Source organism: Triturus cristatus, chromosome 8 (assembly GCF_964204655.1).
Source record: "Triturus cristatus chromosome 8, aTriCri1.1, whole genome shotgun sequence".
In the NCBI taxonomy this organism is placed as follows: domain Eukaryota; kingdom Metazoa; phylum Chordata; class Amphibia; order Caudata; family Salamandridae; genus Triturus; species Triturus cristatus.
In genome coordinates, this window is record NC_140591.1 from 16,554,145 (window position 1) to 16,566,759 (window position 12,615).

The 12,615-nt window shown below is 48.5% G+C and overlaps 1 protein-coding gene across 2 annotated transcripts in view; it reads left to right on the forward strand.

Annotated features, from left to right (window-relative positions):
- The window catches only part of MAB21L3 (mab-21 like 3), a 182,637-nt gene that overhangs the window by 42,048 nt on the left and 127,974 nt on the right, over window positions 1-12,615 (forward strand). For both annotated transcript variants that reach the window (XM_085620744.1, XM_085620745.1), the window contains exon 3: window positions 6,679-6,819. In XM_085620744.1, the coding sequence (XP_085476870.1) occupies window positions 6,679-6,819 (141 nt within the window). The remainder of the gene's footprint in view (window positions 1-6,678; window positions 6,820-12,615) is intronic.

Sequence of the window (12,615 nt, forward strand, 5' to 3'; positions counted from 1 at the left end):
TCCACAGAGAATGCCACCCCATTCATGAAACACGTGCAGCTCGAGCTGCAAATCTTTCAAAACTTCACCCTGATCTGAACCCTCACCTACTGAGCACCTGGCCCCCGAGCCGACTTTACCAACCTCATCACCAACTTCATTACGCTCTCCACTATCGAGTTCAGAGCCAACATTCTGCTTGGAGACCTCAACTTTCACCTGAAAGACCAAAAAAACACCTGCTTCACAGCACGCCTCAAAAGCTTGAGCAACATTTGACTCACCTAGGTCATCTGAGACCACAGGACACACAATGGACCCCATCTTGACAATAATCAACAGCATTAAATACAACTCCACTACACCACTCACATGGACTTACCACTCCATCATCCACTTCCAAATTAACACACATCACATCATCACCCCTACCAGGTTCAACATTCCAAGCTGCAGCTGGGGCAAAATCAGAGTGGACTGGCTCAACGCCCTCAGCACAGATCAACTTAGCCCCACAGACAACCTCGGCAAGAACTTCAACAACCGGATCAAGAACTGCATGGACTCCCTCACACCCATCAAACCCAACAAGTATAGTAGATCAAACAAGCTGGCAAGCTGGTAAACAGAAGACCTCTGAGACACCAAACAACACTGTAAACAATTAGAAAGGAAATGGAGAGCCGGCTACAACACCACAGACATAACTACCTACAAGGCTGCACGCTGACGCTATCACCAGCAAATAAAAGACACCAAGGAAAAAGCCCCAGTGGACCGCATGGAAGGTAGCTCCAGCAGCTGCAAGGAAATTCTCTCTATTGTTAAGGATTTCACCTTGCCCTTAGCCACTGTCAACAACAATGCTGCCTCCCAACAACTATGCAACAACCTATCCAACTTCTTCCACAGGAAAATCGCAAACCTCTACAGCAACTTTGCACACCAACCTAACCCCAGAGAACTCGTTGGTATCCTACCCACCGCCAACATAGACGGCCAACTGACCCAGTGGACAACCCTCATCAGAAACGACACAGCAGCAATCATGAGACCATCTACTCAGGGGGCCCAATGGATTCATGCCCCTGCCATATCTGCAATCTTGGAACATCACCAATTAGCAGCACCCTGACCCAAATCATCAACATCTCCATCACATCCGGCACTTTCCCAGATGAATAGAAACTTGCAGAAATCAACGCCCTCCTCAAGAAGCCCACAGCCGACCTGAATCAACTGAGAACTTCTGATCTATCTCCCTGCTCCCCGGTCCAGCCAAAGTGATTGAGAAGGCCATCAACAAGCAAATCATAGCCCACCTCGAACTTCACCATCTCCTAGACAACACTCAATCAGGATTTAGAAAGACATTGAAATCACCCTGGGCCGAGGAAAAACAGCGGCCCTCATCCTGCTTGACCTTCTCCCATAACACCCTCATCAGAAGACTTAACAAGATTGGCATGCAAGGATCTGCTTTAAAATGAATCTGTTCCTTCCTTACAGGAAGAACCCAAAGGTCAGGCTGCCACCCTTCACATCAAGAACCAAGAGATTGATAGGAGAGTCCCTCAGGGAACACCCCTCAGCCCACCCTTTTCAACATCCCCATCATCTCCTACGTCGATAACACCCAACTCATCCTCTCCCTGATGGACAAGACAACCATTAGGAGGACAACTGCATGACCATGGTAGCAGACTGGATGCGTACGAACTTCCTCCAACTCGGCTTCAAAAAGACGGAAGTGCCGGTCTTCGGCAACATGACATCCCTGTGGGACTCCACCTGGTGGCAGTCAGAGCTAGGACCAACACCACACCCATACATCTAGGGATCATCCTAGACGTCAATCTGAACATGACGACTCAAGTCAACGCAGTGCGCACCTCCTGATTCCACACCCTGTGCATGCTATGAAAGATCTTCAAATGGTTGCCTCAGAACACCAGATGGACCGTCACGTAAACACTCATTACCATTAGGCTGGGCTACGGCAACTCACTAGGCCAGAATTTGCAAACAACTCCTACACAGACTCCAGACCATTCAGAACACCACAGCAAGACTCATACCCGACCTCCCATGCTGCACCCACATCACACCTCACCTCACAAAGTTTGACTGGCTCCCCATTCACAAGCACAGCCAATCCAAACTTCTCACGTACACATACAAAGCCCTACACAACACAGGACCAAAATACCTGAACATTTTTACCAACTCACCTGGCACCTACACTCTATCTCACTCTCACTTGCACACAGTCCCTTGCGAAACTTGAGGTTGCTTGTTCTACATCGCACCCAAGAATAGAACCACCTCTCTCAACACATCAGAGCCTCCTCCTAAATTCTTGAATTCCGCAAGAAGCTGAGGATCTGACTCTTCATATAAGCACCTTTCACATCTCACACCTACACACCTTCCCAAGCGCCTGGATACCCTCTTGGGTGATTAGTGTGCTATACTAATAAATATAACATAACATCAACACAGTCTCAGGCTAGCAAAGAGTTGACAGCAATACACAGCAGGAACCAGGTTCATGGGCATTTTACTGATTAGGCTGCCGCAGATTCTGTGTTTCGTCACTGGTGTGTGGATGCTGAGCTTGATACTTCTAGCATTCCCATTGTGTGCGTATCTATCTTCTTTTCAGTTCTGATCACTTCTACACTCTTTTGGGCGCTCACTTTACATCCAGTCTCAAGCTCCTTGGAGCTCGTTATGTGCTTGTAGGTGCTGTGTAATCACACATTTGCTCATTCGTTTCTAGTGATTCTATCATCCTTTGGTCTAGTTTGGACCTGACTCTACCATTGAGAAGGGCTTGTCTGGCCTTACCATTGATACTTTTCTGGGCTGCCTCAAGGAGTCGTACCATTACAGCTTGTCGGGTCTTGAAATGGGCCTGGGCTGTTCCCATGAACAGAAAAATATTAAAGGAGGCACAGACCCTTGATTTTACAAAGTTAGGATCTAGACACTTCACTGAACACTGTTCTCTAAATTAGCCAAGAAGGGCATCTTGGGGAGAACAGTGACTGTCCCTAGTTTTGTGTTCCTGTCTGCCTTCCCTACTCTTATATTCTAGATGCTCATTGTAAGCAGGCGTGAACACTCCAGACTCTGTGGGCAGCGATGAGGTGACCTGAGCAGGCATGAACACTCCAGCCTCTATTTATTTATTTATTTATTTATTTAGTGTTTTCTATAGCGCGGACATGACGTAGGGTATCAGAGCGCTTTACAACTGAATTTCGGTGAAACAGAACCGAATACGTTACAAGTCATTAGATGCCGGCCAATTTTAGAACAGAGCATTAGGCAGCAAAAGATAATATATACACATATTGAATTACCATGAGTAGATTAAAGTAAAAGTAAAAGACTACATTTTGAACATGTATATACAGGCCCATATAAGGTTAGAGAGCAGCTAGCGGGCACATGGAAAAGTCATGATGGGTTTGTAGACTGTGACCAAGATGTACTTATGGGAGAAATTTCCTCATATAGAATGCTTTTGCTTCCTTTTTGAATACCGTGATGGAAGGAATTCTTCTAATGTTAGGGGGGATAGTGTTCCAGATTCTTGGAGCTGCCCCGGAGAATGCTCTATCATAAGTTCTTTTCTTACAAAAGCGAGCCGGTTTCAATAGAAGGTCTGCATGGCTCCTGGAAAATCGGCACCCTCCTGATAGCGTGAGTTTTTGTGCGAGGTAAACTGGAGTTTTGTGGTGTAATGCTTTGTGCGTGATGCATGCCAACTTGAATTCAATTCTTGCTTCGAAGGGCAGCCAGTTAAGGGCTTTCAAGTGAGGGGTGATGTGGTCGAATTTTTTGGATCCAGATATAAGTCTTGTGGCAGCATTCAGACATGCTTTCAGTGGTGCTGTTGAGATCTTGGGGAGGCCGGCCAAAGTTGTGCAACCATACTCAATCCTTGATATAACCAGTGCCTGAACTGCTGTCTTGAGATCTGTGTTATTTAGGAATGGTTTTAGTTTCCGCAGGTAACTTAAATGGAAATGGGCGTTTTTTGCCATTGAGTTAATGTGAGCTAACATGTTCAGGTTTTTGTCCAGAGTAATTCCCAGAGATTTAGTAGAGTCGACAATCTTCGGAGTACATTTTAGAGCAGTGATAGTGTTGGTCCATTCTACTATATTTGATTTGCTTTTTTGGGGTGTAATCAATAGGAATTCTGTTTTCTGGGGGTTTAGCTTCAGGTGGTTAGCCGTTAACCATTGGATGGTTCTCGATAGTGCATGGTTCATGGTCTTTATCTCTTCAGATGATGTGACCTTGATGTACAGCTGGGTGTCATCGGCGTACATGTGGAAAGAAATGTTCGCTTTTTGTAGTATATCCGTTAGCGGTTCTACGTATAGGTTGAATAGTGCCGGAGATAGTGTTGACCCTTGCGGAACTCCGATATTGTTGCTGGATGGTCCTGAGAGGGTTTGGTTGACTATGAATTTTTGTGATCTATTCTCGAGAAAGGATCTAAACCATTTAAGGACAGTTCCCTCTAGACCCATTCTGTTTTTCAACCGATCGACTATTTTTTCATGGTTCACCGTGTCGAAAGCCGACGACAGGTCCAACAGGATAAGGAGGCATGTTTTGTTATGGTCAAGTGCCAGTAAAACGTCATCTACTATCTGCAGAATAGCTGTTTCTGTACTATGGTTTGGTCTGAAACCGGATTGGAAATCATTTAAAAGATTGAATTTCGAAATATGAAGACTCAGTTGTTGTTGGACACATTTTTCCAGAACTTTGGCTAGCATGGGAATATTTGTTACTGGTCTGAAGTTGTTGGGATCAGATGGGTTCTCTGTAGGTTTTTTTAAGAGGGGAATGACTTGACCAGTTTTTAGGCAGGCCGGTATTTGGCCTTGTGACAATGAAGCGTTTATGACCTTTGTCCATGATGGGATTAGTAGGTGGTTTATCGCAACCAGCACTTTGCCGGTATGGGATCGTTGTAGTGATTGTTAGGTTTAGTGGTTGACAAGATCTTCGCAATGCCTAGTTAGCTGACCGGCTTAAATCTTGACCACTGAGCCTTGTTCTTTGGTTTTTCTAATTCTTGTTGATTATGCTGATCCATTGAGAAGTCCTTATCTCTTTCCATGTTTTCGGCTGCTTTTTTGAGCTCCCTCTCCAGTGCGTTGGCTTTGTCTGTAAAGAAAACGGAGAAGTCTTCACTATTCAAGGTCGTATTCGTGATGGTTGGTGTGGATTTGGCAGATTTATTTGATTGATCTTTTAGAAGATCGAATAGTTTCCTTGGTCTGTTTACTGCATTATCCAGTTCTTTCCTGAAAAAGTCTTTCTTAGATTTTAGAATGCTTTTATTGTAAGCTTTTCTGGATTGTCTCAGTTGGGTTAAGTGGGGCGACGAAGGGTGTTGTCGCCATTTACGTTCTGAGAGTCTTAGAGACCTTCTTTCTTCATTAAGGGCGCCGTTGAACCACGGGTTTTTGTCTTTGTCAGAGATTCTTTTTAGTTTAAGTGGGGCTATGTCCTCGATAATGCTTGACATTGTCTTGTTATAGTGCAGCGTGAGGTCAATGACGTCAACCATGCTCTTAGGCGGCTGCAGGTCTATTTCACAGCGCGCTGCTGCATTTTCCAAGTTAAATCTTCTGGTGTCCCAGGTCCATTTTTTTGGTTTAATAGATTGTGCGGTCGATTTGGTTTTTCTGAAAGGAATAACGAATGAAATTATGTGGTGGTCAGACCAATCACAAGGGGTGATTACGATTTTCTCGATCGCTTTCTCTTTTGCTAATATCCAATCTAAGGTGGAGCCTTTAGAGTGGGTAGGGAGTTGACATCCTCTGTGGGCAGCGATGAGGTCACCTGAGCAGGCATGAACACTCCAGCGTCTGTGGGCAGCAATGAGGTCACCTGAGCAGGCATGAACACTCCAGCCTCTGTGGGCAGCGATGAGGCTACCTGTAGTTCTCAAACGTTGAGATGCTTCCTGACAAACCTCGTCACTGGGCCTCTTGGATTCTGGAGTTGCGGCACTGTGTCTCTGTTATGCCATTAGAGCCTTAGCTGCAGATACCTGGACCTCAGTCTGTGGCCCTCTTCCCCCTTCCTTTCTACAGGACTAGGGGTGTTCAAGGCGATGGCTTGTGGTTGCATCTTTGAACGAGCGCAGGGGGTGAGGGACCAGCTCTGGCTGGCTGTGAGGGTTGAGGTTATTCCCCTCATGCTAGTTGCCCTTGAGGCCTTATGTTTGACAAAGACATCCAGGAACCAGGAGTATATTTCAAGTTTAGTAGCCTCTTGTGCTCTGTGGTTTGTTCAGCCCTAGATCCGGGGAGTCTGCACACAGGGCACCGGGGCCCTCCTCTTCCCACAGAGTATTGCATCTGACAGCTATCCAAAGGCTCTCCGTTCTCTTTCTCCATAGTTCAGACAGGCTTCTCTTGTCTCCTCCTTGCATTCTTGTCAGAGTCTCTCATTATATCTGAGCAGTGTCCTCCCTGTGTGTTGCCTCATATTTGGACAATGCCTATCATGTCTTCTGTGGTTTTCACACATGTGGGCAGCGAAGTGTCTTTCACTCCTCTCCCAGCTCTCAGCAAGTGCTCCTTTACTCTTCCCTGACATCCAGGCACTCCAGTTGCTTCACCACCCGTCGCTGACATCTGCTTCTTCTGTCCACAGGTTGATTTACGACACCGAGCAGTTTCCAAGATGGTGGAGGAGGTGCAGAAGATGATGCAGCAGCTCACGGAGGAGATCAGCGTAAAAGATTCCCGCTTCCAATCCATCTCCAACGCCGGAATCCACAATGACAATATCAAGGTAGGGGCAGCGGCACAGAAGACCAGAACCTCTAAAGTCCAGCTTCCAGGGACCAGGTCAGGGTGCGCTTTAGTGGCCTCGTATCGGGAGCTCTAGAAGCGCTCCCTGAAACTTCACCTACCAGGGTTCAGGGATGGGTGAGTAGCCGGGCAGCCAGTCCAAGCCTATCCCATCCACCCATCTCTCTGCAGTACTTGAAGTGGTGACCCACACTCCTAGCCTCCAGTGGGTGGACCCTTCTACCCGAGACAGCCGTGAACTGGTGCTCAGACCTGGCTCAGATCGGGCGAGGGGATCACTGCACGGAGCAATAAGGACCTCATGGAACAGATTCATCCACCCCTGTAAATTTGGAGATTCTAAAGAGGTCTTTGCGGCGCTAAATACCTTCCTTTCAGTGGTCAGGTCCTGAGAGGTGATGATTCATATGGAACCCACTAAGAGTTTCAGATAGGAAAGACACCTTTAAGATGAATCTATTACTCCAAATCCAACCCCTCTGTCTCATTATCAGCACTCTCCTGCAGCAGACAAAAGAAAAACACCGATTGTATCCTTTTTAGGCCTCATGTAGGAGGGCTACGACTGCCTGTGGGAGTCTTCATGTTATCAACACACACACACACACATACAATGTAGAAGATTGCCTTTGTAGTCAGCCCTCTTCAGCCATTGGCTGTTGGCATTCATTTAGTAGTTTCTATTGGCTGGGTGGACTGCCTTTAAAGTTGTGGCATTTTGTGGAGGGTTACATGGGGTATTAAGTAGTCCCTTGTGGTGATGCCTCCCCTCGCTGTCTCTGTGCTGATGCCTCCTTCTCTGAATCTCTGACTCAAGCTCCACTGAAGGATATGGCCCCACGTTCATCCACACTGCGCACCACTGACAACTATCTGACACTGACACACACACATGCCTTGGGCATTGACAATGCTTGTTGAATTGCTTCATGTCCATTGTTCTTGTGCCCTCATACAGGGTAGCCATCGTGTAATGGATTTTAATACATTTTGTTGAAAAATCATTTAATGGTGGCCACCATGCGTGTCCCCACGTGCAGTCATTACAACATGGCTGCTGTGAATGTATGTTTATACTCAGTGGACATCTGGGGGGGGGGGGGGTGATGAGGACATTGGCAAAGGCAAAAGGTCAGCACTCAGTAGTGAAGCCTAGACCTGTTGGTTTTGCCAATGCTTGTTTATGTCTGTAACTGCTAAGGCTGCACGTCCGCAAGGGCAAGAGGGTGTCACCATCATATGATGTCTGCCTGCACTGGTGTGTAAAGCCTGTCACATCTGCCTGGTCCTGTATTAGCTGGCGATTTTAGCTTGGTCACGGGAAATGGTTAGAACTTCTAACTGCTTGACTCTTACACGTCTTACACAGCCACTACTCACACAGCGTCTCTTGGGGGCATAATTACAAGGCGGCGATAGAAAATTATTGCCGCTTTTGCGGCCGTTTTCGGCCGAAAAGCGGCGATAATTTTATCGCCTAATTAGCAAGGCCACGCTAACGCGTGAAACCTTGCTCTAGCGTGGGGATTTCTAATGCCCAGTTTTACATGTCTAATGAGATGCAGAGTGGGCGTTCCTGACCTGACATGACAGGAGAAATGTCGCTAATCGACATTTCTCCTATCATCAATCCCCACACTATGAAGCATAGCGGCAAGAAAAGTAGCGATAACCCCTGTTATCGCTACTTTCCTTACGCCTGCTTCAGGACTGACTTAGCCATGATATCCTATGGAAGGTGGATATCATGGCTAAGTTTGTGAGTCCCTATCATCAAGCTAACAGCAAACTTCATGAGATTATCGCTCGGTTTCCAGCGATAATCTCACGTTTGGCAGTTAGTGCTAGGATTTTTATCGCTTTTGAGATAAGCGTTGCTAATAGCACGCTATCTCAGCGATAAAAATCCACACTAGCCGGCGATAATTATCCTAGCGCTAAGTGCGCTTAGCGAGAATTATCACCGGTTGTTGCTGATATGCCCCATAGTGTTGGTCTTCCTAAACCCTGACATCATTGCGATTTCAGAACTTATGAAGACCATCAAAGGCTGGATTTGGGAAAGTTTAAAGGACAGAGAATTCCGGCACTGTGGCCCTTGGGGGCCTCCGCTGGGGTAGTTTGTAGGGAGGCACCTTTGGGTGCGGAAGATCTGGAGGCCACAGAGGACACTGCTTACACTGGGCCATATTATCAAGGTTCGGCGTTAAAATGATCGCCGCTTTATCGGCAGAAAACTGCCGCTAAAACTGCGATAATGGGCTTGATAATATGCCCTAGGGAATTACCATAGAAGCCCATGTTCTGGTGTCAGCATGGGCTTCTATTGGAATTCTCTGCGGCATATTATCAAGCCCATTGTCGGCGCTTTAGCGGCAGTTTTCTGCCAATAAAGCGGCGATAATTTTAACGCCGGACCTTGCTAATATGGCCCACTGTACGTAAACTTTAATTCTGTTACCAGATGCCCCAGCTCAAGTCTGCTAAGATGAGAGATTGTTGGCTGCCAGGTTTAAATGTAGGGACTGGTGAGTCGTCACGCTCCAGCTGCACGCGGCACTGCGTTATTTCAGTCTCAAATCAGACAAGAACCGTAATTCCAATATTCTTCCATGTATTGCATATTTGTTTCAAAGTTTTATGGAATACATGGATGAATATTGGAATTACGTTTCTTGTCTGATCTGAGTCTGGAAGAAAGCAGCGCCACGTGAAGCTGGAGCGTGACGACGCACCAGGCACACGCTGCATTATTATTGTGCCATTGGGACGCGGCTTGCACGCAGTAATAGATTCCGGAAGACAGCACAAATACGCAAGTTGATTTAAACTTGGAGCGCATTCCATCACTTTTCTTACTTCAAGTTTAAGTGCACTTCCTTCATGCACTGGAGGCCAGTGCAGAGTCCCTGGCTGTGCCCTTGGTCCCCTCATACAGTACAGCAGAGTTTGGAGCCTCGGATACATGGTAAAGTTTGACATCTCTGTGCCCTCGAGGGAGCAGCATGCTCCAAACCTCAGGCTCCTCCCCTTTCCAATGTCTTCTTTTGTTTTCTGTCCTTTCTCGGAGCCGGCCATCACCCGGAGATCTCTGCCTCGTTTCCCTGCCTCTCTCCATGTCCGTAACATTGTTGAACTCTGTGCAGTCATGCGAGGCCGTCTGTCCCCACTTCTGTGTGTCATACCCTGAAGTCCACCTGGCATCTATTGGCCATCTCACAGTGATCTGGTGAGATGAGGGATCCCTTATGAGTCCACCGGATGTATGACAGGCCTCATCTGTTCTCATGAGTTTCATTGGGACTTTGCCGAAGGTGCAAATATGTACCTCTTAACTCAGTGGTTCCCAAACTTCTTAGTACCAAACCACTGCCCGCTTTTTGAAACGACAAACTTTTGCGACCCACTTCCCTTTAAAGGACACAAGGCAGGGTATGTTTTTGTATGTAGTTGAAGCATCATGTGGTCGTGTACTGTAATTTACAGGCAGCACATTCTCAGTTGAAAGGGCCACTAACTTTGCACACCCACATTTACTGATAAAACTTTATAGCACTCAGCACTCAAATGAGAATGTGTGGAAATGGGGTGTTTGTGAATATTCGTCATTCGTGCATCACCAATTAAAGTGGTTTTAGTTGTTTTAATCCTATTAAAATCTCTGTTTCCGGGAGGAGGAGCCTAGCGCGCATCCAAGATGGTCGCGTGAGCACAGGGCTCCCCGGACCCTCGCTGCTCCTCGGAATTTATCCTGACTCTATCCTGACTTGGTTGATGGAATCTGGGAGACGAATGCTGGCTGAACACTAAACTCCTTTCGGAAATCAAATCGGACATGGCAATGCGGAGTTATGGCGGTTTGAACTTTTGAGGCCCACCCGACGGCTGTGCCCGATGCGAGGGTGATCTGTGGAGCCGGGGCGTAGTTGAACAACAACGGCAGCGGGGCTGTGCCAGTGGCCGTCACATCACTTTCGGTTTCACTTTTGGTCTTTGAGGGGCTGGACTGTGGACTTGCTTGGTGCGACTGGGCTTTCATTTTGCCTTCGCTTGATGCCGGTGGCTTCGTCTGCTGCCAGTGTGCTCATTGACGGTGGTCCCTTCGCTCCGCCATATTGCGGCCTGTGGTGCGACACGCGTCTGCCTGGCCTGTGCCACCTCGACGCTTCCTCGGTGGTCCCCTTCGGCGATCGAGGTTCTCATGGGAGGCAAGGGAGACCCCGAGAGGCGTAAGACCAAAACATCCCTACGTGGGGGACCGGTCCAGACGAACAACATGGACCGCTACACTCAGGGTAAAGGATCCCCCGGGACGGCCAATGTCCCCCCGGAGGACACCAGTGGTGGCCCGTCCGTTTCTCCGGATCTGTCCCTGCAGGACATCATGGGCGCCATTAAGGGCATCAGAGAGACCATCGCTACGCAGTACGAGGCCTTAGCCCGTAAAATCGACACGGTGGCCATTGACATTACGCTAATCCGGGCGGATCTCTCTAAGACCAACGAGAGGGTTCAATCGCTGGATGTGCGGACGTCCTCCCTTGGTACGGACGTGTCGGACCTGCAGGCCACTCTCGGCGATCTCAAGTCGGCCAATGATCTGATGGCCCGGCGGCTGGAAGACTTCGAGGGACGGGCCCGCCGCAATAACATCCGCGTCATAGGTGTTCCAGAGACCTCCGATAACCGCCCGGTTGATCTCCTGGTCGAGGAGCTCATCCTCGAACATCTTGCTCCCGCTGGCCTGAGTAAGTTTTTCGCTGTGGAGCGGGCCCATCGAGTCCCAGGTGGCCGGCAGCGACCGGGTGCCCCCCCGAGGCCTATCGTTGCGAGACTTTTCCATTACAGAGACCGAGACGCGATTCTGCAGGCCTCACGGGTCCATGGCCCGGTCCGACATGAGAACTCATCCATTAACTTTTTCCCGGACTTCACCCAACTTGTCCTGAAACAGCGGATGGGCTTCCAGGGAGTGAAGCGGCGTCTCCGGGACCTCGGTCTCAAGTACTCTATGCTTTATCCTGCAAGGCTCCGAGTGGAACATGAAGATCGGACTACCTTTTTTGACTCTCCTGCGACTGTGAGTGACTGGCTGGATTCGCTGCCGGACCGGGGTGACCGGACTGGGCCCTCTGCTGGTACCGAGGGTGGCGGGTCTCCTTTGGAGTGACGTATGGTCCCGTACTCTGCCATGTTGTACTGTTCGGCTGGGTTCTACTTCTTTTGTGCATTTTGTTTCACTATGTTGTGTGTGGGGAGCGGACGGGGACGGGTCCCTTCCCTCCTCTGGGGTCTTTTCGTAGAATGGGGTTTGTAGGGCGACAGGCACACTGCAAGTTGGGGTGGTTTTTTGGACCGCAGGGGTGCAGGGTGGGGGGGGTGTTGGAGTTGGGGGGGGGTTGGTGGGTGGGTGGGGTTGTTTGCATTTGTGTTTTTTGTTTTCAAGGCGAAGTATTGGCTATGGTTCATCCTTGGGTGTTGAGCTCTTTGCTAGGGGGCCCTTGATCTACTGGAGGGGATGGGGGGGGACGGGTTGAGATTGATGTCTTGGAACGTCAATGGATTGGGGGACCGTATCAAACGGGTTGTTGTGCTGCAATATCTGCGTCGTCTGACTCCTGATGTGGTGTTCTTACAGGAGACGCATCTGGTTGGCAATGTTTGTCGGGCTATGAACAGGGGGGGATATCGACTTGTGGCCCACTCTGGTTTCACCACTGGTTCGAGAGGGGTGGGCATTCTCTTGCGAGCCTCACTTCCGTTTGAGATCACCAGG